The 27,665-nt window shown below is 42.8% G+C and overlaps 1 protein-coding gene across 3 annotated transcripts in view; it reads right to left on the bottom strand.

Annotated features, from left to right (window-relative positions):
* Positions 1-7,837: 7,837 nt before the first annotated feature.
* The window catches only part of LOC129811344 (brain-enriched guanylate kinase-associated protein-like), a 57,843-nt gene continuing 38,015 nt past the window's right edge, over positions 7,838-27,665 (bottom strand). For all 3 annotated transcript variants that reach the window (XM_055862568.1, XM_055862567.1, XM_055862569.1), the window contains 3 exons: positions 15,328-15,435; positions 14,555-14,638; positions 7,838-11,178 (listed from right to left, as the gene is read on the bottom strand). In XM_055862568.1, coding sequence (XP_055718543.1) covers positions 9,598-11,178; positions 14,555-14,638; positions 15,328-15,435 — 1,773 coding nt within the window. In that variant the 3' untranslated portion in view covers positions 7,838-9,597. The remainder of the gene's footprint in view (positions 11,179-14,554; positions 14,639-15,327; positions 15,436-27,665) is intronic.

The raw sequence follows: 27,665 nt of genomic DNA, 5'->3' as shown, positions 1-27,665 counted from the left end.
TTATGATATCACGTGAGGATTTGTTGTTCTCCTATCTGTGGTCTCCAGCTTCTCCTGCTTGGTTCAGTCTGCTTTGTGTCATTGTTGAGAGCAGCCACTTCTTCAACCTCCGTGACAGTAAAATTAAATCAGGATGAAGGCAACAACATTTGTTTCAGCGCTTGGGCTACAGTCAGCTGTATGATGAGGAGTTTAACCTATACTTCTCATCTGTGTGCTGTAAATTGCTGTGCAACGTGCTTTACCAAACGACCTTGTAACTCAAATTCCAAATTCTTACCTGATAACCTGTTCGTCCTCTCCCTGTACCTTTTATTTTTTATTTTATTTAAACAGGCAAGTCAGTTAACCTTAAAGAACACATTCTTATTTACAATGACGGCCTACCTCGACATCGGCAGTGCTCAGGCTGCAAGATGTAACCTGAACGATTTAGCATATTGCTTAGTACAAATTAACAGACTAATTCTTTCAACATGAATAGCTTGGTGTATTTCGAGGTAAGATGTGCTTATTTTTCCCAATAGCCTGCTGGAATAGACTACTGAGGATGGGGTCGTCATATCAATCACTGAATCAAATAAATCGCACTGTCGGGATTTATTTAGAATTCAATGCACACTTAACCAGCATGACTACCACAGCATTCTGCAGCGATACGCCATCCCATCTGGTTTGCGCTTAGTGGGACTATCATTTGTTTTTCAACAGGACAATGACCCAACATACCTCCAGGCTGTGTAAGGGCTATTTGACCAAGAAGGAGAGTGATGGAGTGCTGCATCAGATGACCTGGCCTCCACAATCACCCAACCTCAACCCAATTGAAATGGTGCAGCAGTGTTTCCCAAACTTGGTCCTGGGCCCCCCTGGGTGCACATTTTGTTTTTGCACTAGCACTACACAGCTCATTCAAATAACCGAGTTTGGGAGACCCTGGCCTACAGAAGCCTACAATGGCATAGAAATGAATAGGTTACTTGATGGCCAGCAGAGGAAAATGCATAATTCTCTACATTTAATGTCAGTTTCATTGAGCACTTTTCCCCATAACAGAGGCACGCAAGTGAGTTCCACACCTTCCATTTCAAATGTCCACTCGCGCGTAATGAGAAGTGAATTATCCTACCTACAACTGGTAAAAAGTTCACGGTGTGTGCTGCTCTGTCTCCTCTCACTCATGTGAGTCAGCCAATAGTGGACTAACCTGCATGCTGCAGTGCTCTCTCAACACACACCTCTCTGGCCCTCCACACCGCTTACTCAGCAACAGCCGGCCTCACTGCCTGATAGTCAGCAGCAGCAGGTCACAGTGAAATATATATATAAAAGAGAAATGCCATGCCGGCCACAGTGGAACTTAGAAGTAGCCCAAAAATCCTCAAACCGTGACCAATACATTTTCACCCACAATATAATTTTCAAAGTAGCCCAATTTGGTGGGAAAACCACTGAAATGGCAATCCTGGCAGTGCTCTCTCTCCCCCTCTCTCTACTGACCGTCTCTGACCTTTGCCATGACAACCAAATGAAATCAGAATGTAGGCAACAACGTTTATAGCACTTGGGTTATAGTCAGCAAAAATGAGGAGTTGAACTGATAGTGCTGAAGCCTGATGACCTGTTCATCCTCTCCCTGTCTCAACATGGGCAGTACTCTCTCTCTCTCTGTCTCTCTCTCTCTGTCTCTCTCTCTCTCTCTCTCTCTGTCTCTGTCTCTGTCTCTGTCTCTCTGTCTCTGTCTCTCTCTCTTTCTCTCTGTCTCTCTGTCTCTCTCTTTCTGTGTCTCTCTCTCTCTGTGCTTTTATATGCGCTACAGTCAATTATGAGTGCACGTCTACTTACATGAAATGTATAATTATTAATATACGCTTACTGTATGATAGCTAGAAAATTTATGAATTAGCTAACTAACGTTAGCCTGCCTAGCTGGAAATTCTGAAGAAGGAAAATCTTTTATTTCAACAATTTCCAAAAGATAACCAAACAAAAACATATTTACTTTTTACGAGACGTTTGTGCCGTCATGTGCATTAGTAGCACAATTTCTAACTTATTTGAATTCGTTTTTACTTACACTTGTATGTTGACTTCTCCATTGATGTTGTTTTTAAGTTTTCGCTGACTTTTCTTAGCGGATGTACAATCGTCGCTAATTGAATTATGGGGAGTTTCAGGCCCTGGAGTGAACATAGCAAGCTAGCTAGCTATGTAGACATTTACTAATTTACTTAGTCCTCGGCACTCCCCCTAAAGAAATCTTATGTCCTGTACTTTTCTCCTCTTTGGCATTGAAACCTACAATAAGGGCACTAGCTACTTTTTCACTAAGGGTGACCACTGACTCACTGAGTGCTGCTCATCTGAAAGTGCAGTAGAAAAGGAGAAGATCCAGATACTGTGCTAGGTTTGGTGCTAGCCTAGCTAGCTAGCTAATGTTAGCCTCGCTAAAATAGCCAACCTAGCATTGCATCACTCTGTATAAAACTATTTTTTACACAATATCACCTATAGTTCGCTAGTTACACAACAACATAGGAATACATTTATGAAATGGTTACATGTTATAAACTTTAAAAACATTTATACATTGGAGAGCTCGTGAATATAGCTAGCTACTTCTCCTCAGCAGACACCACAAAAAGAAAGAAAGAGAGCATGTAATGTGAGCTGCTAAACTAACTGCAGACCAAAGCAAAACATTGCAGTCCGATGAAAGAGAGGAGAAATTGCTTGTTTCTTTGTTCTCCTTACAAGCCGTGCTCAGCTCTTTTTCCCTTTATCACAAACTAGCTCTGGGTGACTGGGCACAACTGAAAATTTGGTGCTGAGTCAATGTGGTGCAAAGCCAGTAGCTGCCTAGCACACAGTGGGGATTTTACGTCGGGGGGAGGGAGTCAAATTGGCCAGTTTCTAATATTGGGGGGTCATGTCCCCCCTGCAAGTAAAGAGCCTGCCTCCAACACAACAAAAAAAGCTTTGTATGAGAAAGAAAGGGGGGATACCTAGTCAGTTGTACAACTGAATGTATTCAACTGAATACATTCAACTGAAATGTGTCTTCCACATTTAACCCAGCCTCTGAATCAGAGAGGTGCGGGGGGCTGCCTTAATCGACATCCACATCTTCGGCGCCTGGGGAACAGTGGGTTAACTGCCTTGTTCAGGGGCAGAATGACAGATTTTTACCTTGTCAGCTCTGGGATTCAATCCAGCAACCTTTCGTTTACTGGGCCAACGCTCCTACCCGCCCGGCTACAGGTAGCATATTAAAGAGACACGTATCAAAGGAATGTCAATGCCTGTCACAGTCCAATTTGTCAATCTGATTAAATATTCCCAAAGACCAGAGATTATGTACCAGGTGGCATTGATTACATCTGCAGGTGTATTATTGGTGATTGATGTCACTTGTTAAATCCACTTCAATCAGTGTAGATGAAGGGGAGGAGACAGGTTAAAGAAGGATTTTTAAGCCTTGAGACAATTGAGATATGGATTGCATATATGTGCCATTCAGAGGGTGAGTGGGCAAGACAAAAAATATATGTGCGTTTGAAGGGGGTATGTCAGTAGGCAGTGGTGGAAAAAGTACCCAATTATCATATTTGAGTAAAAGTAAAAATACCATAATAGAAAACGATTCAAGTAAAAGCAAAAGTCACCCTGTAAAATTCTACTTGAGTAAAAGTCTAAAAGTATTTGGTTTAAAATATACTTAAGTATCAAAAGTAAATATAATGACTAAAATATACTTAAGTATCAAAAGTAAAAGTATAAATAATTTGTTATTCCTTATGTTAAGCAAACCAGACATTTTCTTGTTTTTTAAATTTACGGATAGCTAGGGGCACACTCCAACACTCCAACATAATTTACAAACAAAGCATGTGTGTTTAGTGAGTTCTCCAGATCAGAGGCAGTAGGGATGACATGGGATGTTCTGTTGATAAGTGTGTGAATTGGACCACTTTCCTGTCCTGCTTAGCATTCAAGATGTAACAAGTACTTTTGGGTGTCAAGGAAAATGTATGGAGTAAAAAGTACATTATTTTCTTTAGGAATGTAGGAAAGTAAAAGTTGTCAAAAATATAAATAGTAAAGTACAGATACCCCAAAAAACTACTTAAGTAGTACTTTCAAGTATTTTTACTTAAGTACTTCAGACCACTGGTAGTAGGTGCCAGGGGTATCGGTTTGTGTCAAGAACTGCAACGCTGCTGGGTTTTTCACGCTCAACAGTTTCCTGTGTGTTTCAAGAATGGTCCACCACCCAAAGGACATCAAGCCAACTTGACACATCTTCGGGAAGCACTGGATTCAACACATCCCTGTGGAAAGCTTTCGACACCTTGTAGATGTTTTTTGAGGGCAAAAGGGGAGGAGTGCAACTCAATAGTAGGAAGGTGTTCTTAATGTTGTGTACACTCAGTGTATAATTATGATATGTGATCACAAAGTGTCAGTCCAATACTCCTCTTTATTAAGTAAATAAACATACAGCAAAAATATAGAAACATGCATCAAACAACCAGCTGCCCTGTTGTTCCTTGAAAAGTAATTTGTCGTACGGAGTCTGAGGTAGAACAGGACAGGTGGATATTTATTCAGGGGTCAAGGTAAAGAACATCAACTTAACCAGGATAAAAATATCAATAGTAATGATTACATATATTTATATTTTCTTATGTTACATCCACAACAAAAATACTGTCTATGGGGGTCAGAATCTCAGTCCCTTATGTACAGCAGTTGAGATTGAAGTACTGTTGCTCTTTAGGGAAACCATCAGGTCTGTTCACAATGTCACCTCTGCAAAAACGGACACAAAGAACCAAAATGGACGCCTGGTGGAAGAGCTACAGTGACGCTAGTGCACAGAGGGGAGGCACCGCCTCTTTGCCCTCTCTGTCCCTGGCTTTAGCATTGTTTTGGAGGTGTTCACGTCCCCCAGATGGTATCCTGAGACCAGGGCATGAACAATGTATCTCAGTCATAAAGTTTTGGGGGAAGATTATTCCCAAAATAAATCGCCACAGTGAGAGGACTTGTCAGAGCAAGAAGTGCTTTTGTTTTGGTTAGAGATCAATGCTGCCGACAATGTTCAAGATTGTAGAGTAGAAAATCTGGCTGGTATATTAATGGTCTGTATGAAATATTATTAATAACATACAGGGCCTAAAGAAAGTCTACACCCCCCGTGAACTTTTTCACATTTTGTTGCGTCACAAAGTGGGATTGAAATAGATTTAATTGTAATGTTTTGTAATTGAGCTACACAAAATACTCCAAAATGTCAAAGTTAACATTTTAATCAAATTTTTTTTAACCAATAATAATATGTAATAACTAAACTAAAATATAGTAATTGCATAAGTATTCAACCCCTTTGTTTAGGCAAACCTTAATTAGTTCAGAAATAAAATGTGGCTTAACAGATGATAAGTTGGACTCACTCTGTGTGAGATGATAGGGGTTGACATGATTTTTAAATGACTAACCCTTCCTCTGTTCCCCAAATAACCTCTGTAAGGTCCCTCAGTCAAGTATGGAATTTCAAGCACAGATTCAACTACTAAGACCAGGGAGCTTTTTGAAAGACTTTTTGAAAGACACAGTGATTGGTAGATCGGTAGCAATAACAAATCAGACATTGAATATATCTTTAAGCATGGTCAAGTTAATAACTATTTAGTGGATGATGTATTAAACCACCCAGACACATCAACGATGCATTCGTCCTTTTGAACTGAGCTGCAGGACAGGAAGGAAACTGCTCAGGGATGTTACCATGAGGCCATTGGTGATTTTATAACAGCTACAGAGTTCAATGGTTGTGATGGAAGAAAACTGACGATGGCGCAACAACAATGGAGTGACTCCACAATAATGAGCTACAGTTGAAGTCAGAAGTTAACATACACCTTAGCCAAATACATTTAAACTCAGTTTTTCACAATTCCTGACATTTAATAATCGTAAAAATTCCCTGTCTTAGGTCAGTTAGGATAACCACTTCATTTTAAGAATGTGAAATGTCAGAATAATAGGAGAGGGAATTATTTATTTCGGCCTTTATTTCTTTCATCACATACCCAATGGGTCAGAAGTTTACATACACTCGAATAGTACTTGGTAGCATTGCCTTTAAATTGTTTAACTTGGGTCAAACGTTTTGTGTAGCCTTCCACAAGCTTCCCACAATAAGTTGGGTGAATTTTGGCCCATTCCTCCTGACAGAGCTGGTGTGACTGAGTCAGGTTTGTAGGCCTCCTTGCTCGCACGCGCTTTTTCCGTTCTGCCCACAGATTTTCTATAGAATTGAGGTCAGAGCTTTGTGATGGCCACTCCAATACCTTGACTTTGTTGTCCTTAAGCCATTTTGCCACAACTTTGGAAGTATGCTTGGGGTCATTGTCCATTTGGAAGACCCATTTGTGACCAAGCTTTAACTTCCTGACTGATGTCTTGAGATGTTGCTTCAATAAATCCACAGAATTTTCCTCATCATGAAGCCATCTATTTTGTGAAGTTCACCAGTCCCTCCTGCAGCAAAGAGCAAAGCACACATGATGCTGCCACCCCTGTGCTTCACGGTTGGGATGGTGTTCTTCGGCTTGCTAGCCTCCCCCTTTTTCCTCCAAACATATCAATGGTCATTATGGCCAAACAGTTCTATTTTTGTTTCATCAGCCCAGAGGACATTTCTCCAAAGAGTACGATCTATGTCCCCATGTGCAGTTGAAAACCATAGTCTGGCTTTTTTTATGGCAGTTTTGGAGCAGTGTCTTCTTCCTTGCTGAGTGACCTTTCAGGTTATGTCGATATAAGACTCGTTTTACTGTGGATATAGATACTTTTGCACCTATTTCCTCCTGCGTCTTCACAAGGTCCTTTGCTGTTGTTCTGGGATTGATTTGCACTTTTTGCACCAAAGTACGTTCATCTCTAGGAGACAGAATGCGTCTCCTTCCTGAGCGGTATGACAGCTGTGTGGTCCCATGGGGTTTATACTTGCGTATTATTGTTTGTACAGATGAACGTAGTACCTTCAGGTGTTTGGAAATTGCTCCCAAGGATGAAACAGACTTGTGGAGGTCTTGGCTGATTTCTTTTGATTTTTCCATGATGTCAAGCAAAGAGGCACTGCGTTTGAAGGTAGGCCTTGAAATACATCCACAGGTTCACCTCCAATTGACTCAAATGATGTCAATTAGCCTATCAGAAGCTTCTAAAGCCATGACATAATTTTCTGGAATTTTCCAAGCTGTTTATAGGCAAAGTCAACTTAGTGCATGTAAACTTCTGACCCACTGGAATTGTGATACAGAGAATTATAAGTGAAATAATCTGTCTGTAAACAATTTTTGGAAAAATCACTTGTGTCATGCACAAAGTAGATGTCCTAACCGACTTGACAAAACTAGTTTTTGAACAAGAAATTTGTGGAGTGGTTGAAAAATGAGTTTTAATGACTCCAACCTAAGTGTATGTAAACTTCTGATTTCAACTCTAAATGAAGGGGGAAAAATAAGAATACAAATATATAGAAAAAAAAATATTCCAATACATGCATATATATGCAACAAGGCACTAATATTGCAACAACAACAAAAACACAGCGAAGGAATACAGTTTTGGGAAATCTATGGCAAGACTTGAAAATGGTTGTCTAGCAATGATACCTAACACCATGACAGAGCTTGAAGGATTTAGAAAATAATAATGTGCAAATATTGCACAATCCAGGTATGCAATGCTCTTATGAGACCCAAGAAGACTCACAACTGTAATCACTGCCAAAGGTATTTCTATCACGTATTGACTCAGAGGAGGGGGGGGGGGGGGGGGTGAATACTTATCAATCAAGGTATATTAGTGTTTTTTTCATTAATCAACAACAACAATAAACACTTTTGAGATGAGAGTATTTTGTGTGGATTGTTGACCAAAAAAATACAATGAAATCATTTTTAATGCTACTTTGTAAGACAATAAAATGTGATGAAATCCAAGGTGGGTTGTAGACTTTCTATAGGCACTGTATACATATACATACATACACACACATATATATATATATATATACACACACATATATACTGTATATATATATATATATACACACACCACTGTCAGACTTGTAGTAAAGGAGTAGACTAGCTACTGAACAGAATTAAGGCTAAATGTACTTACTAGTTGTTGGGTATTCATGAATTCAAGCAACAACATTTGAATTCATGCTTTTTTCCAATTTGGGCATTAAAACGTTGGGTGCTTTGGGCCAAATTCCTATGTAATATTCATGCAGAGTAACACTAGCCTGGATACATGGAATATTGGACAACCTGCTGTGCAACTTTTTAAATCATTTATCTCTTGTCAATGTCTGCTCTGTGGGGGTACTTTCCTGCCAATCATATTGTAAATTAATTCCTTTATATTGTTAGTATTATCGGCAGGAAAATACCCCATACTGCGCCGCCTACTTTACAGTTGTTGTATTTACATGTATACTATGTCTTTGATATTGTGTTACCGACAGTATATGTATTTTAAATCTGCCTTTGATTTATCTAATTCCAATACATGCCAAATTCATTTTTCAGACGTGTTCCTCCTAAGTATCAATATGCTAAACGAGTGAGAGAAATAAACAGTTATTTCTGTAGTGCCTCTCTAATGTTCAGGAGCTATCCATGACTTGCTGCCTAGAAGAACCAGTCCATTCATACTGTATATGCATAATTAACATGCCGTTTGTCCATGAGAAAATGAGGCCTTGGAAGCAGGACATCATATACATAATGGATACCCTTTAGTTGGTGTTATGCCATGCTAATGAAGTTCTAATAGTCAGTCTGTTGTCCAAATGAATGGGACGTGTTATGCTTGGTACTAAAGGATACCAATGTGCTTGGTACTAAACGGCGTGTTTTACTGACATACTTCAAATGCTAATAGTGTATGTACAGTAGTTACTGCCTCAATACTGTCATTGTTAAGGTATAATTTGACTTATGAGCCTTCCACAAAATAGCTTTGAGCTTTCTGAATGGCTGTCTGAGAGACCAAGGGATGATATACTGTAAGAAACGGTACGGAAATCTAGTGGCTCTTATCTCGGATAACTACACCGTATCATGACATAAACAAACAGCCAAAACAACAACAACAGCTGTGTAGCTTCTCGTACAGCTTGAAACGTGCCTTCGCAGGATTACAAGAACATCTCACAGCCACACCAACTGTGTGTTCGCCACAGGAAACATGGAGACCTACACAATCATCATGCATAATAGGAGAAGCTGTTGGATACACTACTTCAAGCCGGCAGGTATAATGCTTTATTGCTTGTCGTAAGCACGTTTGAGCTTTCATGTCTTATTACAAGGTTTACAGTTTGTTAAGTCCTTTTATGAAACACATTTTCAAAATTGCTATCATTTAGTCATTGAGATAATATTAAGAATTTCTAATGGGGTCATACGTGCTTATGGCAAGTCTTACAATGCATTATAACCACATCATAATGCATTATAACTGCTTCATAATGCATTATACCTGTCAGGTCTAAGTAAAGTGTTACCGAGCGGTTCAGTTCAGGAGGGTGCCGTACAGCTGGGCCTTGGTCAGACTGTCCTTCCTGCTCAGTCCTGTTCCTGTGCTTCCACATTTTTGGTATTGTTGAGAACTCTTTTTGGGAAGTGCCGGGCTAGGGCTGGGCCTCATTCTCTCCCTCTGGTAGTGCTGCTGACTGGAGGCTTCCAGGGAGCTTTGGTGGTGTAAGGACTCAGCTGAGCTGTTGGGGCTCACGTCCACGTATTCCGTGTTCATGCTCCCCCCTGCCGCTCCAGCAGCCCCGCTCTCCTTATCCTTAAGGCTCCCTGAGAGGAACTGTAGGCTGCACTCTGAGTCCTGGCTGTCTACCTTGGCTCTGTACAGGGGCGGGGGATTGTCCGGCTTGCCCCGCAGGCCCAGGCTGGGGTGTTTGGGACTGGGACTGGGGCTGGGTGAGAGGCCACCACCGGCGGCAGCAGCCAAGCACTGGTCCAGCACATGGCTGTGGAGGAAGACGTTGTCGTCTCCCTCCTGGAAGCTGCTGTAGAGAGGCCCCAGTTTAATCTTGGCCGGGCCCATGGCAAAGTGCTGCTCGGAGAAGCTGTAGGGAGACACACGGCCCGGGTTGCGGTTGAAGGAGTACGAGTTGATGTCCTCTACGCTCAGCTGCCTCCAGCGTCCAGTCAGTTCCTCCTCGGTGGGGGCACCCATGCTGACCATGCTGGCCTGACTATCGGAGCGCTCCGCACCCCGGGGTCCGCCTCCTCCCTGGGCTGAGCCCACGCTGTGTAACGATGCGTTGAGCGGCGAGTGGTACGGCTCACTGTAGCCGCAGGATGCTGTGCATACGTATGCCGGTGAAGAGCCACCGCCGCCTTTCGCAGGGCTGGGGGAAGGCGGCATTGCCATGTGCTGGAAGCTGTGGGACTTGGGGAAGACGCTGTGGCCAGGAGGGCTGTCCTTCTCATAGGATGAGGTGCTCTTTCGCTCGCCGTAACCCCCATCCCGCCAGTCCATGTAGAGCCCATGGTGGGAGGAGGACATGGTGCTGCTGGGGCCACCGCCGCAGCCTTCCCCGCCCTTCTCGTCTTCCGATGCCTGGCTGAAGCTGGAGTAGGAGCTAGTGGCCCTCAAGGAGCCCACAGCAAACTCTCCATGGAAGGAGGGGGCCCCGTGATGGGAGAAGTTACCCGAATGGAAGGCTTCCTCCTCGGGGTTGGAATCTGTGGAGTTCTGGGCCTGGAGAAGGAGACCCATGGGGCGGGCATGGACGTCCACGCTCTGTCTGCGCTCCTGCCAGCGCTCGGGGCAGTAGAGGGCCGTGTCGCTGCAGTAGAGGTCCGATGTGCGGTAAGCTGTGCGGCGCCGGAGGCTTTCGGTGCCGCCGCCCATGCTAGAGGGCACAAAGTTATGGTCATGGCCCTCATCCTCCAATGGCTGGGGGCTGGGCGAACGGGTGTTGGGGCAGCTGCTGCCCGGCTCCGGCTTCTCTAGCACCTTGGCGATGACGGCGGTGGGCACAGCGTCGGAGTAGGGCGAGTGGCACAGCGCCATGGTGACGCCACGGCCTTGCTTCTCCAAGTGGGAGCTCACCCGCTCCTGGAAGTCAATGGGCAGCTGGAGAGAGAGAAGTAGAAAGGGGCGTTGAGGAGAACTATTAAAAGACAGAAAGGAGAAAGACATGGATAGACAAACATGAATAAATGGGAGTTCATTGAAGAGAAGTTGATTCAGAAATTACAGCAATAAATAACAGAAAGGAGGACTACTACTCTAACAAAGTAACGTCTCAGAGATTTTTCCAGCAAAACTTTATCGACAACGAAACATTCCTTAATTGACCATGCTGTCTGACAACCACTATCATATCTCCCCATACATATTCAGAAACTCGCCATTATGGATTGCTCGCCACATCCTCACAGCTGTTTTATCAACACTGTTCCCTAGGCTCCAATCTAGAGTTTGAGTTTAGAGAAGTAATTTATTCTCGTGTGTTTACTCAGTCCAGCTCGGCGACCCGGTGGGACTTTCACAAGCCCTCCGCTCCTGGGCTTTATTTAGGAGCTTTTCTTCTTATAGCTCAGTTGTTAACTTCGCTGAGGTTTAGGTTACATTCACCAGCATGGACACGGGTACATCAATACATACATACACACACACACACACACACCTACACACACACACACACACACACACACACACACACACACACACACACACACACACACACACACACACACACACACACACACACACACACACACACACACACACACACACACACAAACTCCCTCCTCTGCTAACATTACATACAACTGTCCCCTCTGCTAACAGTACATACAACTGTCCCCTCTGCTAACAGTACATACAACTGTCCCCTCTGCTAACAGTACATACAACTGTCCCCTCTGCTAACAGTACATACAACTGTCCCCTCTGCTAACAGTACATACAACTGTCCCCTCTGCTAACAGTACATACAACTGTCCCCTCTGCTAACAGTACATACAACTGTCCCCTCTGCTAACAGTACATACAACTGTCCTCTCTGCTAACAGTACATACAACTGTCCCCTCTGCTAACAGTACAAACAACTGTCCCCTCTGCTAACAGGACATACAACTGTCCCCTCTGCTAACATTACATACAACTGTCCCCTCTGCTAACAGTACATACAACTGTCCCCTCTGCTAACAGTACATACAACTGTCCTCTCTGCTAACAGTACATACAACTGTCCCCTCTGCTAACAGTACAAACAACTGTCCCCTCTGCTAACAGGACATACAACTGTCCCCTCTGCTAACATTACATACAACTGTCCCCTCTGCTAACATTACATACAACTGTCCCCCCTGCTAACATTACATACAACTGTCCCCTCTGCTAACAGTACATACAACTGTCCCCTCTGCTAACAGTACATACAACTGTCCCCTCTGCTAACAGTACGTACAACTGTCCCCTTTGCTAACAGTACGTACAACTGTCCCCTCTGCTAACAGTACATACAACTGTCCCCTCTGCTAACAGTACATACGACTGTCCCCTCTGCTAACAGTACATACGACTGTCCCCTCTGCTAACAGTACATACGACTGTCCCCTTTGCTAACAGGACATACACATACAACTGTCCCCTTTGCTAACAGGACATACAACTGTCCCATCTGCTAACAGTACGTACAACTGTCCCCTCTGCTAACAGTACATACAACTGTCCCCTCTGCTAACAGTACATACAACTGTCCCCTCTGCTAACAGTACATACAACTGTCCCCTCTGCTAACAGTACATACAACTGTCCTCTCTGCTAACATTACATACAACTGTCCCCTCTGCTAACAGTACATACAACTGTCCTCTCTGCTAACAGGACATACAACTGTCCCCTCTGCTAACAGTACATACAACTGTCCCCTCTGCTAACAGTACATACAACTGTCCCCTCTGCTAACATTACATACAACTGTCCCCTCTGCTAACAGGACATACAACTGTCCCCTCTGCTAACAGTACATACAACTGTCCCCTCTGCTAACAGTACATACAACTGTCCCCTCTGCTAACAGGACATACAACTGTCCCCTCTGCTAACAGGACATACAACTGTCCCCTCTGCTAACAGGACATACAACTGTCCCCTCTGCTAACATTACATACAACTGTCCCCTCTGTTAACAGGACATACAACTGTCCCCTCTGCTAACTGGACATACAACTGTCCTCTCTGCTAACATTACATACAACTGTCCCCTCTGCTAACAGGACATACAACTGTCCCCTCTGCTAACAGTACATACAACTGTCCCCTCTGCTAACAGTACATACAACTGTCCCCTCTGCTAACATTACATACAACTGTCCCCTACAATTTTTTCCTAAGGTCTTGGCTGATTTCTTTTGATTTTCCCATGATGGCAAGCAAAGAGGCACTGAGTTTGAAGGTAGGCCTTGAAATACATCCACAGGTGCACCTCCAATTGACAAAGGATGTCAATTAGCCTATCAGAAGCTTCTAAAGCCATGACATAATTTTCTGGAATTTTCCAAGCTGTTTAAAGACACAGTCAACTTAGTGTATGTAAACTTTCGACCCACTGGAATTGTGATACAGTGAATTAGAAGTGAAATAATCTGTCTGTAAAGAATTGTTGGAAAAATCACTTGTGTCATGCACAAAGTAGATGTCCTAACCGACTTGTTAACAAGAAATGTGTGGAGTGGTTGAAAAACGAGTTTTAATGACTCCAACCTAAGTGTATGTAAACTTCCGACTCCAGCTGTATTTTTAGCAGCCTGCCTACCCCATTGAGAACTGAGTGGGGAAGCAGGTGAGAATGCAGGGTTAACCCGCGCCTCCAACATGCCGTGTTCAGCAGCTTTCCTGCACACCGATCAACTCATCTGGCTGGTAATTAGCAGCATAAGTCCCAATGAGAATCATGCAGCATCCCTTTGATCGCGCTCAGCTATATTCACCGGTGCATTTTTTTTCACGGATTCGTCAATGCTCTGGAATTGGTCATTGACATTCATTACTAGTGCTGCGTCTCACTTTCAGTTGACTTGGAGGGATGTGCTTTCAAAAAACAATCACTGTTATTTCAGTATAAAAATATGAGTGTGATTATGGACAGCTGAATGAGTCAATCGATAACAACCGCTGTGGTCCCTGGTATCTTACTGTATTTCAATTACTCCTTCAATTTCATTCCGTAGCAGCATTGCTACTTGGCCCATATATGTGTGGCATTACGTTGAAAAAATCCATTTCTAAGAGAATTTATGAGGATTTTTTGCTCATGCTTCACTTCCTAATTCCCCTTTGTGTGGACTAGATGTTGTTGGAGACAGTTTGTCCTCTGTTGTGCTCAGTTGTATGGTCAAATCAACAGGGGGAGAATTAAGTGGCCATCAAGAGCCTGACAGAACAGCATTTGAGACAGGGCTGTTTGTTAGCGGTGAGTGGGTGTAGATGAGAACTCACCTCAGACAGCTTGTGGGCTCTGCGGTGTGACTTGGAGCACTGTAGGAGCTGTGTTGCCAGGTTACAGTCCTTTCTGTACAGGTCCTGGCATGGGAAAGATGGACACTTTTGTTGAGTCATAGGTTGGGGTGCCATGCAGACTTAAGAACAGTATTAATTTTAATGGGTAGTAACTGACCTAAATCTGTTATATTAAATATAGAAATAAATGTAAATTCCATGTAATTGCATGGTATTTGTACGTCAGAGTAGAATGGGACCAAACAGTAATTTCAGCATGTGGCGTTCGCGTACACACCAATGCTCGACAAACAAAAAATAATGTCCCCAAAAATGATATTACAAATTGACTACTAGTCTTCATCTGTTCTTCCCCCTCAAGTCTCTTGTGACAACCCCAAAAGTTGAATTCCATTTAAAGTTGAGGGTCTCACAAGGCAAGCCTCCACTTAGGGAGAACACAATCAAAGGAACAAACACACTATCAATTACCGAACAAATCCATCCGCCCAGAAATAAATGGTGCTAGTTTTTCTGATCAGGCACCTATTGATTTGAGGGTCACAGCTGTACATCTTACTCTATTAATTTAAAGAATGAAGAAGTTGTGATGATGAAACTGTACTATGAGATTTTTATGTTCATGTTAGAGTTGGCACGATTGGCAAGGCCATCACCAGGCTTTGGTCTAATTGGGTGTGTAGTTTTTTCAGTGAATCACTTCAAAAACTCATGAAGTAAGGATTTTGCACAATGGCTGGCTATATACTCACATTGTCCTCTCTGAGCTTTTCAATTGTGATCTTGGCCTCCATGAGGTGATTGTTGAGGACGATGATCTCTCGACTCAGTGCTCTTTTCTCATCCTCATGGTGCTGGGACTAAATCAGAGAGGAGAGGTGGAAAGAGGAGAGAGAGGAAATTAGGAATTGAGATACCAGGAAGAGGGAGAATGGGAAATGAAAGGAGAGGAAGAGAAAGTCAAAGGAGAAAGCAAATGAGAGAAGAGGTGGAGAGCAGCCAGTCAGCCAGCCAGCCAGCCAGTCAGCCAGTCAGCCAGTCAGTCAGCCAGCCAGCCAGCCAGCCAGCCAGCCAGCCAGTCAGCCAGTCAGCCAGTCAGCCAGTCAGCCAGTCAGCCAGCCAGCCAGTGTTCACACTCTTTCTCTGCCAGTAGCAGGTCATAATTAAAGGAAGATTACGTTGGCCAGTGCCCATATCAAATCAATTACGCTGCCAGGGTGAGAGAAAGTAGCAATCTTGGAATCCTGAGAAATTTAAGCTTCTTGTATTGCGGTTGCAACGACTGTCATTTTTTGACCCCGAAACCTGACACCTTAGTATTTCCTGTGAATTAGCCTCAAACACTAAACGGTTACTAGATGCTTTCTCCCCTCACCCAATCATTTTCAACATCCTGTTGTGTGGCAGGATTTGACAAAAGATGCACAATAGTCATAATTGTTTTGAAATACAGGGGTGGGAGATAAATTAAATACAAGTCAATTAATGTCAGTTTGAGCAATAGGTTGGTATTGATATCCAAATCCATTCTCTAAGCCTCTTATTAATCAGCTCTGGGATGTTGCTTTGGCAGTCTCATTCATTCCTATGACGTTCCACATTGTAATCATATTTCACTCTGGTTGGTCTTTGGCAGTCTCTTTCATTCCCATGACGTTCCACATTGTAATCATATTTCACTCTGGTTGGTCTTTGGCAGTCTCTTTCATTCCTATGACGTTCCACATTGTAATCATATTTCACCGACAGTAGGGCTTGCTCCGCTCCTTCTCCCGACAGTAGGGCTTGCTCCGCTCCTTCTCCCGACAGTAGGGCTTGCTCCGCTCCTTCTTCCGTCAGTTGAAAGTGCAGTGTACAGCTAATAATTTCCACGATAATTCCCTCGAAAGTGAACATAAACTATATTGAAACTAATTTCACACATACAGTGCCTTCGGAGGGTATTCAGACCCCTTGACTTTTTCCATATTTTGTTACATTACAGCTTTATTCAGAAATTGATTCAATAGTTTTTCCCCCTCATCAATCTACACACATTATGACAAAGCAAAAACAGGTTTTTATAATTTTTGGCTAATTTATAAAAAAGAACAAAACTGAAATATCACATTTACATTTACAAGTATTCAGATCCTTTACTCAGTACTTTGTTGAAGCACCTTTGGCAGTGATTACAGCATTGAGTCTTCTTGGGAATGAGGCTACAAGCTTGGCACACCTGTATTTGGAGAGTTTGTCTCATTCTTCTCTGCAGATCCTCTCAAGCTCTGTCAGGTTGGATGGGGAACGTTGCTGCACAGCTATTTTCAGGACTCTCCAGATATGTTAGATTGGGGTTAAGTCCGGGCTCTGGCTGCGCCACTCAAGGACATTCAGAGACTTGTCCCGAAGCCACTCCTGCGTTGTCTTGGTTGTGTGCTTTGGGTCGTTGTCCTTTGGGAAGGTGAACCTTCACCCCGGTCTAAGGTCCGGAGCACTCTGGAACAGGTTTTCATCAGTGATCTCTCTATACTTTGCTCTGTTCATCTTTCCCTCGATCCTGATTCTTCTTCCAGTTCGTGTTGCTGAAAAACATCCCCACAGCATGATGCTTCCACCACCATGCTTCACTGTAGGGATGGTGACAGGTTTCTTCCAGACGTGTCTCGGAGCTCCATCGGATTCTTGGTCACCTCCCTATTGCTGAGTTTGGCCGGTGCGGCCAGCTCTGGGAAGATTCTTGATGGTTCCAAACTTCTTCCAATTAAGAATTTGGTACCCTTCCCCCGATCTGTGCCTCAACACAATCCCGTCTCGGAGCTCTACTGACAATTCCTTCTACCTCATGGCTTGGTTTTTACTCTGACATGCACTGTCAACTGTGGGACCTTATAAAGACAGGTGTGTGCATTTCCAAATTATGTCCAATCAATTGAATTTACCACAGGTATACTCCAATCAAGTTGTAGAAACATCTCAAGGATGATCAATGGCAACAGGATGCACATGAGCTCAATTTCGAGTCTCAATGCAAAGGGTCAAAATACTTATGTAAATAAGGTATTTCTGTTTTTTTAAACTTTTAATACATTTGCAAACATTTCTACAAAACTGTTTATCACTTTGTCATTATGGGTAGATTGGGTAGATTGGATAGATTGTGTAGATTGCTTAGGATATTTTTTTTAATCCATTAGAATAAGCCTGTAACGTATCAAAACGTGGAAAAAGTCAAGGGGTCTGAATACTTTCCTAAGGCACTGTATGACAATAGATTAAATAAATGAATGGGAGAATGGGTGAGTTGACGAGCGACGGGAGCTTTATTATGTAATCATTAATTGTGAATGAAGAACAGGGCTGTGTGTTAATAATGCCGGAAAAAGGATCATTTTATGTTTTTTCATTTCAGGCTGTTAGGCAACAAATGGTGAACATTTTGAAAGAGGGTGGTGAATTTCTATACCCACTGTATATTCATCATAATGCCATTATTGCTTTCGTGCTGAGTTTCACTATTTATCAAGACCACTTGGCGCGTATAATGTTGTTTAGGCTACTGATGTTTTCATAATTTGAACACGTGTCTTGACTGTGAGTCTTGGTGGTTGGGGTATTTGTTTTCCATTTTTGTTGTTTTAAAAAGGAGCTGTTACTGTGCTCCTAACATATGCATTCGGTTTCATAATTCTAACAAAGACACTCCACAAATAAAATTGATTGAACCGTTGAATTGTTTTGTTTTTACATGTAGCCTACAGTAACATTAACTAATGAAAATGCTATTGTGTTATTTAAAATAAAATACAAATCGTATTCTGTTACCCAAGGCCTTCATAAACATAACCAAATTATTTATTTTTTAGCGTATCTGAAATTTAGTAATAATACTGTTAGAATGTTGCAGTCAGAATGACTGCTTATTAGCTTGTAGGGGTCCCCCGAAGCCCATCACAAACTACTGTATTTTTGAGAAAATCATGATGAAATTGGCAATTGTAGGCCCTTTTTAGACCTATACATGCCTCCTGTAAGACTCTATGATCTGTGAACCGTACATGATACAGACAACATCTTGGTGTCATTATCCTCCTTATAGTGGGCTCTAACATATGGAATATGTCTAGATTCTGAAATACACATTTTCACAATAACCTCTAAGAGGTTAACATTTTCAAATGTGAAAGGAATGTAGGAGAATATAACACAATAGATCTGGTAAAAGATAATACAAAGAAAAAACCAATGCATTTCTGTTCAAAATGTTGTATCAGGACTGCCCGAATGTGCCTAATTTGTTTATTAATAACTTTTCATGATCAAAATTGTGCACTCTCTGTATCTAAAAAGGGCCTAAAATGTCCACTTTCATCATGATTTTCTCAAAATTGATTTGTCATACAAATCTAAAAAGGTTTACAAACATCCTTCCTCTCAATTCAGTTTTTATGTGAAAATTGCCATAACAACCTGATACCCAAAATATTTTCCGCTCCTGCTGCCTTGGAATCCCTCCTATATGACAAATCCAGAATACTACTGGGTTTATAGATGAATATTGAAAGATTGTATTCTGACATGCAGATGTAATCTATCTCCCTCGTGATATTCTTGTCAATTTGGAGCTAAACTGTGTTTTTCAGTGGGTTTATTTATATATTACACTCCCAAGGGAACAATGAAAACTTTTATCTCTTGACATCAGATTGACAAATGGCTCATGCACCGTCATTTTAATCAAATCTGAGTCAGCCATTCCTTGCGTAAACCGTGAGATGAGGAAACACGATGAGAATAGATAACACCCAACCTCACTCGTAAATTGCTATTGTATCTACATCCAGATTGGCTCTGAATAGACTAAGGTAACAACCAAACAATTTGTAATGACCAAGGTTACATTTTGTCCTCTCTGCTGAATAGAACGCTCCGTGGGTGACAATGAAGCGAGAATGACTCCTAGATTGACTCGTGTCCTGCTCCATTTCCTACTGTACAATATACCGATGCCGAAGGTCCCATTGACACGAATTGTGACCGACTGTTACTAGGGTCAGAGCACAGGGCAATTAGACGTTTCCCCTCACCTTCCCATCCAACCACTGCCGCAGGATTGGGCGAAGTGGTTTCCATGACAACCTTTCAAATCAAAATGGTACCCTGTTTCGCACAAACCCAACGGATATTGATTCCTCTCGCTGTATGATGTAACATTCTAATGGAATAGTAAGATAAACAAGGTCGGTTCTTTGTCTGACTTCCGGGTTCTGTTTTCCTGTAATGATTTTGAGAGGAGAGGGTTTAATAAGTACAAATGTGTGTTGGGTGAGAAATAAACTGGTTTTTAGAATGACTGCAGTATCGTGATTTCCCTATGCCGTTTAGGCAGTCTGTCTCCGCTGAGCTGCTATCTTCTCCAGGCCAACAAAAACTGAAGTTGGGGAAGGGGACATTTTTAGTTTATTTAACTAGGCAAGTTAGTTAAGAACAGTGGGTTAACTGCCTTGTTCAGGGGCAGAACAACATATTTTTACCTTGTCAGTTGCAGATTTGATCTAGCAATCTTTTGGTTACTAGTCCAATGCTCTAACCACTAGGCTACCTGCCACCCCAAGTTGGGGAAGGGGAGAGAAAAACACAAGATTATATAGGCTTCTGTGAAAAACGACAATTTCTAACCTTAAGAAAAAGGATTTCCAACCATCTCATAAATAACCACCTGCCCTAAAGTTTTAAACCATCAATCGGTAAAGTATTTTGTCTACAAGTCCCTAAAGGAGAGGGCTGGCCATATGTGACATAAAAGCCATTTAAATAAAGGTTTGATGTGCTTCAAGTGAACAGTAGGTTTTCTTTAGATTTCCTTTTCCCCTTTTGGCACAATTTAAATTCTTAGGGTGAGAGACAGTATTTTTTGAAGAAGTTCATATCTTTATCTAGGTCCAGTTTGATAGCTGTTTGAGATATTTCCATCAATAGACAACAAGCCCAGTTAATGGATGAGGGGTAAGGCATGCTGGTAGGTCAAATGGGAAGACGGGAAGACGAGCAAGACGCTCAGGGGGGAAAAAACAAAGGGATGATTTAAGAAGATCGAGTCAAACATTTCATCAAATCCTCTCTGATATCTTTGGCACCTCGAGTAGCAACATCAATACAATGGAAACTCAACTAGCATGTGACTTATTTGCTGAACAAAGCAGAATGATGCTTTGTTTTCATTGAAAAGCTTTGACTAATGAGAACACAGTGAATGGCACCTTGAGAAATCTGTGACTCAGAAAACATGCTCTTCTGGCATACTAGTGAGCATGGCAGAAATGCAACACACACTGATGAGAACTGTTATTATGGATGAAGTGTCTCTGAACCACCCACTGCAGTGTGAGTAGGGCCGGGAGCTGCCTGCTTAGTCGAGGTCTAGGAAAGCACACACACATCCTTAATCAGAACAGCCTCAATTCCATCGGGCCATGGACTTTACAAGGTGTCGAAAGCATTCCACAGGGATGCTGGCCTATATTGACTCCATTGAAGTCACTTGTAAAATCCACTTCAATCAGTGTAGATGAAGGAGAAGAGACAGGTTAAAGAATGCTTTTTAGTGAGCACCAGCCAACCAGCCAACTTGAGACAACTGTTGGAACACTGCTGTGTCAAGTTGGCTGGATATCTTTTCGGGAAACTGCTGAGCATGAAAACCCCAACAGCGTTGCAGTCCTTGACACAAACCGTTGCGCCTGGCACCTACTACCATACCCTGTTCAAAGGCACTTAAATATTTTTTCTTGCCCATTCAGCCTCAAGCCTGACTAGTCTCCCAGTCCCTGCAGCTGAAAAACATCCCCACAGCATGATACTGCCACCACCATGCTTCACCTTAGGGATGGTGACAGGTTTCTACCAGACGTGACGCTTGGCATTCAGGCCAAAGAGTTCAATCTTGGTTTCATCAGACCAGAGAATCTTGTTTCTCATGGTCTTTTTTTGCCAAAAGTAATAATAAACGAAAACAGAAATGCGAATTCAGACCTTTAGGTGCCTTTTTGGCAAACTCCAAGCGGGCTGTCATGTGACTTTTACTGAGGAGTGGCTTCCGTCTGGGCACTCTACCATAAAGGCCTGATTGGTGCAGTGCTTCAGAGATGGTTGTCCTTCTGGAAGGTTCTCCCATCTCCACAGAGGAACTCTGGAGCTCTGTCAGAGTGACCATCAGGTTCTTGGTCACCTCCCTGACCAAGGCCCTTCTCCCCTGATTGCTCAGTTTGGCTGGCGGCCAGCTCTAGGAAGAGTCTTGTTGGTTACAAACTTCATCCATTTAAGAATGATGGAGGCCACTGTGTTCTTGGGGACCTTTAATGTTGCAAAAAAAAATTGGTAACCTTCCTCAGATCTGTGCCTCGACACAATCCTGTCTCGGAGCTCTACGTACAATTCCTTCGACCTTATGACTTTGGTTTTTGCTCTGATATGCACTGTCAACTGTGTGACCTTATATAGACAGGTGTGTGCCATTCCTAATCATGTCCGATCAATTGAGTTTACCACAGGTGGACTCCAATCAAGTTGTAGAAACATCTCCAGAATGTTCAATGGAAACAGGATGAAACCTTGGCTCATTTTCAAGTCTCATAGCAAAGGGTCTGAATTCGCATTTCTGTTTTCGTTTATTATTACTTTTGGCAAACATTTTTAAAAACCTGTTTTTGCTGTGTCATTATGGGGTATTGTGTTTAGATTATTGAGGGAAAAAATAATTGTATACATTTTAGAATAAGGCTTTAATGTAACAAAATTTGAAAAAAGTTGATGGGGTCTGAATACTTTCCGAATGCTCTGTATGCCTGCCCATACCAGAATCCCATTGCCACAATGGGGCACTCTGTTCACAACATTGACACCAGTAAACAATGCCATACACATGGTCTGCGGATGTGAGGCCGTTTGGATGTACTGCCAAATTCTCTAAAACGATGTTGGAGGCGGTTTATGGTAGAGAAAATAACATAAAATTCTCTGCCAACAGCTTTGGTGAACATTCATGCAGTCAGCATGCCAATTGCACACTACCTCAAAACTTGAGACATCTGTTGCATTGTGTTGTGTAACAAAAATGCACATTTTCAAGTGGCGTTTTATTGTCTCCAGCACAAGGTGCACCTGTCTAATGATCGTGCTGTTTAATCAGCCTCTGGATATGCCACACCTGTCAGGTGGATGGATTATATTGGCAAGGGATAAGTGCTTACTAACAGGGATGTCAACAAATCTGTGCATACAATTTGCGAGAAATAAGCTTTTTGCGCACGTGGACAATTTCAGCTCGTGAAACATGGAACCAACACTTTACATGTTGTTCATATTTCTGTTCAGTATAATATAGTTTAATCATATTGCCACGAACCAATTGTGCTCTTCTAGTCTGCTATTATGAGAGACTGTATTTAGTTCCATGTAGAGCTTGAAAAGTGTTATGGTCGATGTATAGTACAGATAGCTAATCTGGTTCAGCGTGCTGCTGGCTGGCTTCAGCGTGGTGCTGGCTGGGTTCAGCGTGGTGCTGGCTGGCTTCAGCGTGGTGCTGGCTGGCTTCAGCGTGGTGCTGGCTGGGTTCAGCGTGGTGCTGGCTGGCTTCAGCGTGGTGCTGGCTGGCTTCAGCGTGCTGCTGGCTGGGTTCAGCGTGCTGCTGGCTGGGTTCAGCATGCTGCTGGCTGGGTTCAGCGTGCTGCTGGCTGGCTTCAGCGTGCTGCTGGCTGGGTTCAGCGTGCTGCTGGCTGGCTTCAGCGTGGTGCTGGCTGGGTTCAGCGTGCTGCTGGCTGGATTCAGCGTGGTGCTGGCTGGGTTCAGCGTGGTGCTGGCTGGCTTCAGCGTGCTGCTGGCTGGCTTCAGCGTGCTGCTGGCTGGGTTCAGCGTGCTGCTGGCTGGCTTCAGCGTGGTGCTGGCTGGGTTCAGCGTGCTGCTGGCTGGCTTCAGCGTGGTGCTGGCTGGCTTCAGCGTGCTGCTGGCTGGCTTCAGCGTGCTGCTGGCTGGGTTCAGCGTGGTGCTGGCTGGCTTCAGCGTGCTGCTGGCTGGGTTCAGCGTGGTGCTGGCTGGGTTCAGCGTGGTGCTGGCTGGGTTCAGCGTGGTGCTGGCTGGCTTCAGCGTGCTGCTGGCTGGCTTCAGCGTGCTGCTGGCTGGGTTCAGCGTGCTGCTGGCTGGCTTCAGCGTGGTGCTGGCTGGATTCAAAATCGAATTAAATCACGTTGTATTAGTTGCGTACACATATTTAGAAGATGTTATCGCGGTTGTAGCGAATTGCTTATGTTCCTAGCTCCAACAGTGCAGTAATACCTAACAATACACGCAAACCCTAAAGAAGTTAAGAAATATTAGAATGAGCAATGTCAGAGTCTGGAGGATACACTCACCGAACAGTTTATTAGGTACACATCCCCTTTCACAAAAATGAATCGCTCCTACAGACAGTGAGTCACATGGCCTTGGCTTGCTATATAAAGCAGGCAGACAGGCATCAAGGCATTCAGTTATTGTTCATGTCTAGAGTTTACTGAGAATGGTGCGACAAACAAAAAACGTCCAGTCTGTGGCTGTCCTGTCGGTGAAAACAGCCCATTGATGAGAGAGGTCGAAGGAGAATGGGAAGAATCGTGCAAGCTAACAGACGGACAGATAACGGCACAATACAACAGAACGGAACTGCATCTCATTTGATTTTATTTATTAGGATCCCCAATTGCGACAGCTAGTATTACTGGGGTCCGACACATAACGGAAAAAAACATTACAGACAAAATACTACAATTTACATAAATGTAAAAACATGAACATGTAGTGTGTGTGTACCCATACGTCAGTACATACACACAACAAGTAGGTCACATGGGGGTTTGGCGTTGTGCCGTGAGGTGTTGCTTTATTTGTTTTTTGAAACCAGGTTTGCAGTTCACTTGTGCGATATGAGATGGAAGGGAGTTCCATAAACTCATGGCTCTGTATAATACTGTACGTTTCCTTGAATTTGTTATGGACCCGGGGACTGTGAAAAGACCCCAGGTGGCATGTCTGGTTGAGTAAGTGTGTGTGTCAGTGCTGTGTGTAAGTTGACTATGCAGACAATTTGGAATTTCCAACACATGAATGCTTCTTATAAAAACAAGAAGTGATGCAGTCAGTCTTTCCTCAACTCTTAGCTAAGAGAGAATAGTATGCATAGTATTAATATTAGCCTTCTGATTACAATGAAGAGCAAGACGTGACGCTCTGTTCTGGGCCAGCTGCAGCATAACTAGATCTTTCTTTGCAGCACTAGACCTATGATGCAGCACTAGACCAAATTAACTTTTAAGAAGGCACACATGTTAATTGAAATGCATTCCAGGTGACTACCTCATTAAGCTGGTTGAGAGAATGCCAAGCGTGTGCAAAGCTGTCATCAAGAAAAAAGGTGGCTATTTGAAGAATCTAAAATATAACGTATATTTTGATTTGTTTAACACTTTTTTGGTTACTACATGATTACATATGTGTTATTGCATAGTTTTGATGTCTTCACTATTATTCTACAATCTAGAAAATAGTACAAGTAAAGAAAAACCCTTGAATGAGTAGGTGTTATAAAACTTTTGACCGGTAGTGTAATGTTTTTCTAAAACAAGTTATGGTCAATAATATCAAAGGCTGTACTGAAATCTAGCAGTGCAGCTCACACAATCCTCTTATTATCAATTTCTTTCAACCAATCATCAGTCATTTGTTTCAGTGCAGTACATGTTGAATGCCCTTCTCTATAAGCATGCTGAAAGTCTGTTGTTAATTTGTTTATAGAGAAATAGCTGAAATATCTGTTTTGCTGTGAGTTTCACTTAGTAATAAAAAGATGTGGAACCCAGATCACGCTGCGCTTTGGTCCACTTATTATAACGATCATGACACACGTATACGATCATGCATTTCACACACATTATTTAAATACTGACTGTTAGCATTTGGTGGCCTACGGCAGCAGCCCAAAATAATAGGCTTTAGATGAGGCAGGTGAACCTGCAACCACAACAATGTAATAATGCTTGACATGAGATCTTCTCTAAGCATTACAGGGATATGGATCTGAATATATACAGAAACACCTCCCCCATAAGCATTACTGTCTCTTCTATAGATATAGTTATATCCTTGTATTGCTTCTGCTGTATCATCAAATGGATTATGTAAATTATTCTCAGAAATGGTTAATGTACTAGTGTTATCTGATGTTAGCAAGTAATCGATTTCATGAACCTTATTTCTAAGGCTACATATATTACTATGGGCTATTTTTAGCCCTTTCCTTTGTAGCTTCTCAGAGATTGACGTAATATGGTAAAGAGCAAACAACGCAAGATAGAAAACAAACATTTAGCAGTCCATTAATCAGTTGTAAGTGTGCGTAAGTGTGTGTGCTTTGGGGTTGAAGCTACGAAGCCATAGGCTTGGCTCTCTCATCCCTTCCAGGCTTTTGGGAGGGAGGGTGGACAATGAGGCTGTCATAGCAGATGTAAGCAATGTCCCCAAGCGCTCTGGAAGCTTTCATGGGTGAGTTCTTTCCTCTTTTGGAGCACAGTCTTAGGTCAGTTAGGATCACCACTTTATTTTAAGAATGTGAAATGTCAGAATAATAGTAGAGAGAATGATTTATTTCAGCTTTTATTTCTTTCATCACATTCCCAGTGGGTCAGAAGTTTACATACACTCAATTAGTATTTGGTAGCATTGGCTTTAAATTGTTTCTTTAACTTGGGTCAAACGTTTTGGGTAGCCTTTCACAAGCTTCCCACAGTAAGTTGGGTGAATTTTGGCCCATTCCTCCTGACAGAGCTGGTGTAACTGAGTCAGGTTTGTAGGCCTCCTTGGCCACACATGCTTTTTCAGTTCTGCCCATACATGTTCTATAGGATTGAGGTCAGGGCCTTGTGATGGAAACTCCAAAACCTTGGTTTTGTTGTCCTTAAGCCATTTTGCCACAACTTTGGATGTATGCTTGGGGTCATTGTCCATTTGGAAGACCCATTTGCGACCAAGCTTTAACTTCCTGACTGATGTCTTGAGATGTTGCTTCAATATATCCACATAATCTTCCATTCCCATGATTCCATCTATTTTGTGAAGTGCACCAGTTCCTCCTGGAGCAAAGCACCCCCACACCATGATGCTTCACGGTTGGGATGGTGTTCTTCGGCTTGCAAGCATCCCCTTTTTCCTCCAAACATAACGATGGTCATTATGGCCCCAATTTTTTTTGTTTGTTTCATCAGACCAGAGGACATTTCTCCAAAGGGTACAATCTTTGTGCCCATGTGCAGTTGCAAACCGTAGTCTGGCTTTTTATGGCGAGGCATTGGCTGACTTCTATGATTTTTCCATGATGTCAAGCAAAGTGCCACTGAGTTTGAAGGTAGGCCTTGAAATACATCCACAGGTACACCTCCAATTGACTCAAATGATGTCAATTAGCCTATCAGAAGCTTCTAAAGCCATACACAGGCACAGTCAACTTAGTGTATGTAAACTTCTGACCCACTGGAATTGTGATACAGTGAATGATAATCTGTCTGTGAACAATTGTTGGGGAAATTATTTGTGTCATGCACCAAGTAAATGTCCTAACCGACTTGCCAAAACTATAGTTTGTTTACAATACATTTTACATAGTGGTTGAAAAATTCCTATTTAACAGTCTGATGGCTTGGAGATAGAATCTGTTTTTCCGTCTCTCGATCCCAGCTTTGATACACCTGTGCTGTCTCCACCTTCTAGATGGATGTGGGGTGAACAGGCCGTTGCTTGGGTGGCTGAAATCCTTGACGATCTTTTTGGCCTTCCTGTGACACCGGGTGCTGTAGATGGGGAGGGCAGGCAGTGTGCCCCTGGCTAACCACACCACCCTCTGGAGAGCCCTGCGGTTATTGACGGTGCAGTTGCCGTACTGGGCGGTGATAAAGCCCAACAGGATGCTCTCAATGGTGCATGTGTAGACGTTTATGAGGGTCTTAGGGGCCAAGAAAAATTCCTTCAGCGTCATGAGGTTGAAGAGGCGCTGTTGCTGTTGCGCCTTCTTCACCACACTGTCTGTGTG

The sequence above is a fragment of the Salvelinus fontinalis genome, chromosome 15, assembly GCF_029448725.1.
Source record: "Salvelinus fontinalis isolate EN_2023a chromosome 15, ASM2944872v1, whole genome shotgun sequence".
Lineage (NCBI taxonomy): Eukaryota > Metazoa > Chordata > Actinopteri > Salmoniformes > Salmonidae > Salvelinus > Salvelinus fontinalis.
Note: the sequence above shows the minus strand (reverse complement) of the source record. Positions and strands in the feature narration are given on the sequence as shown.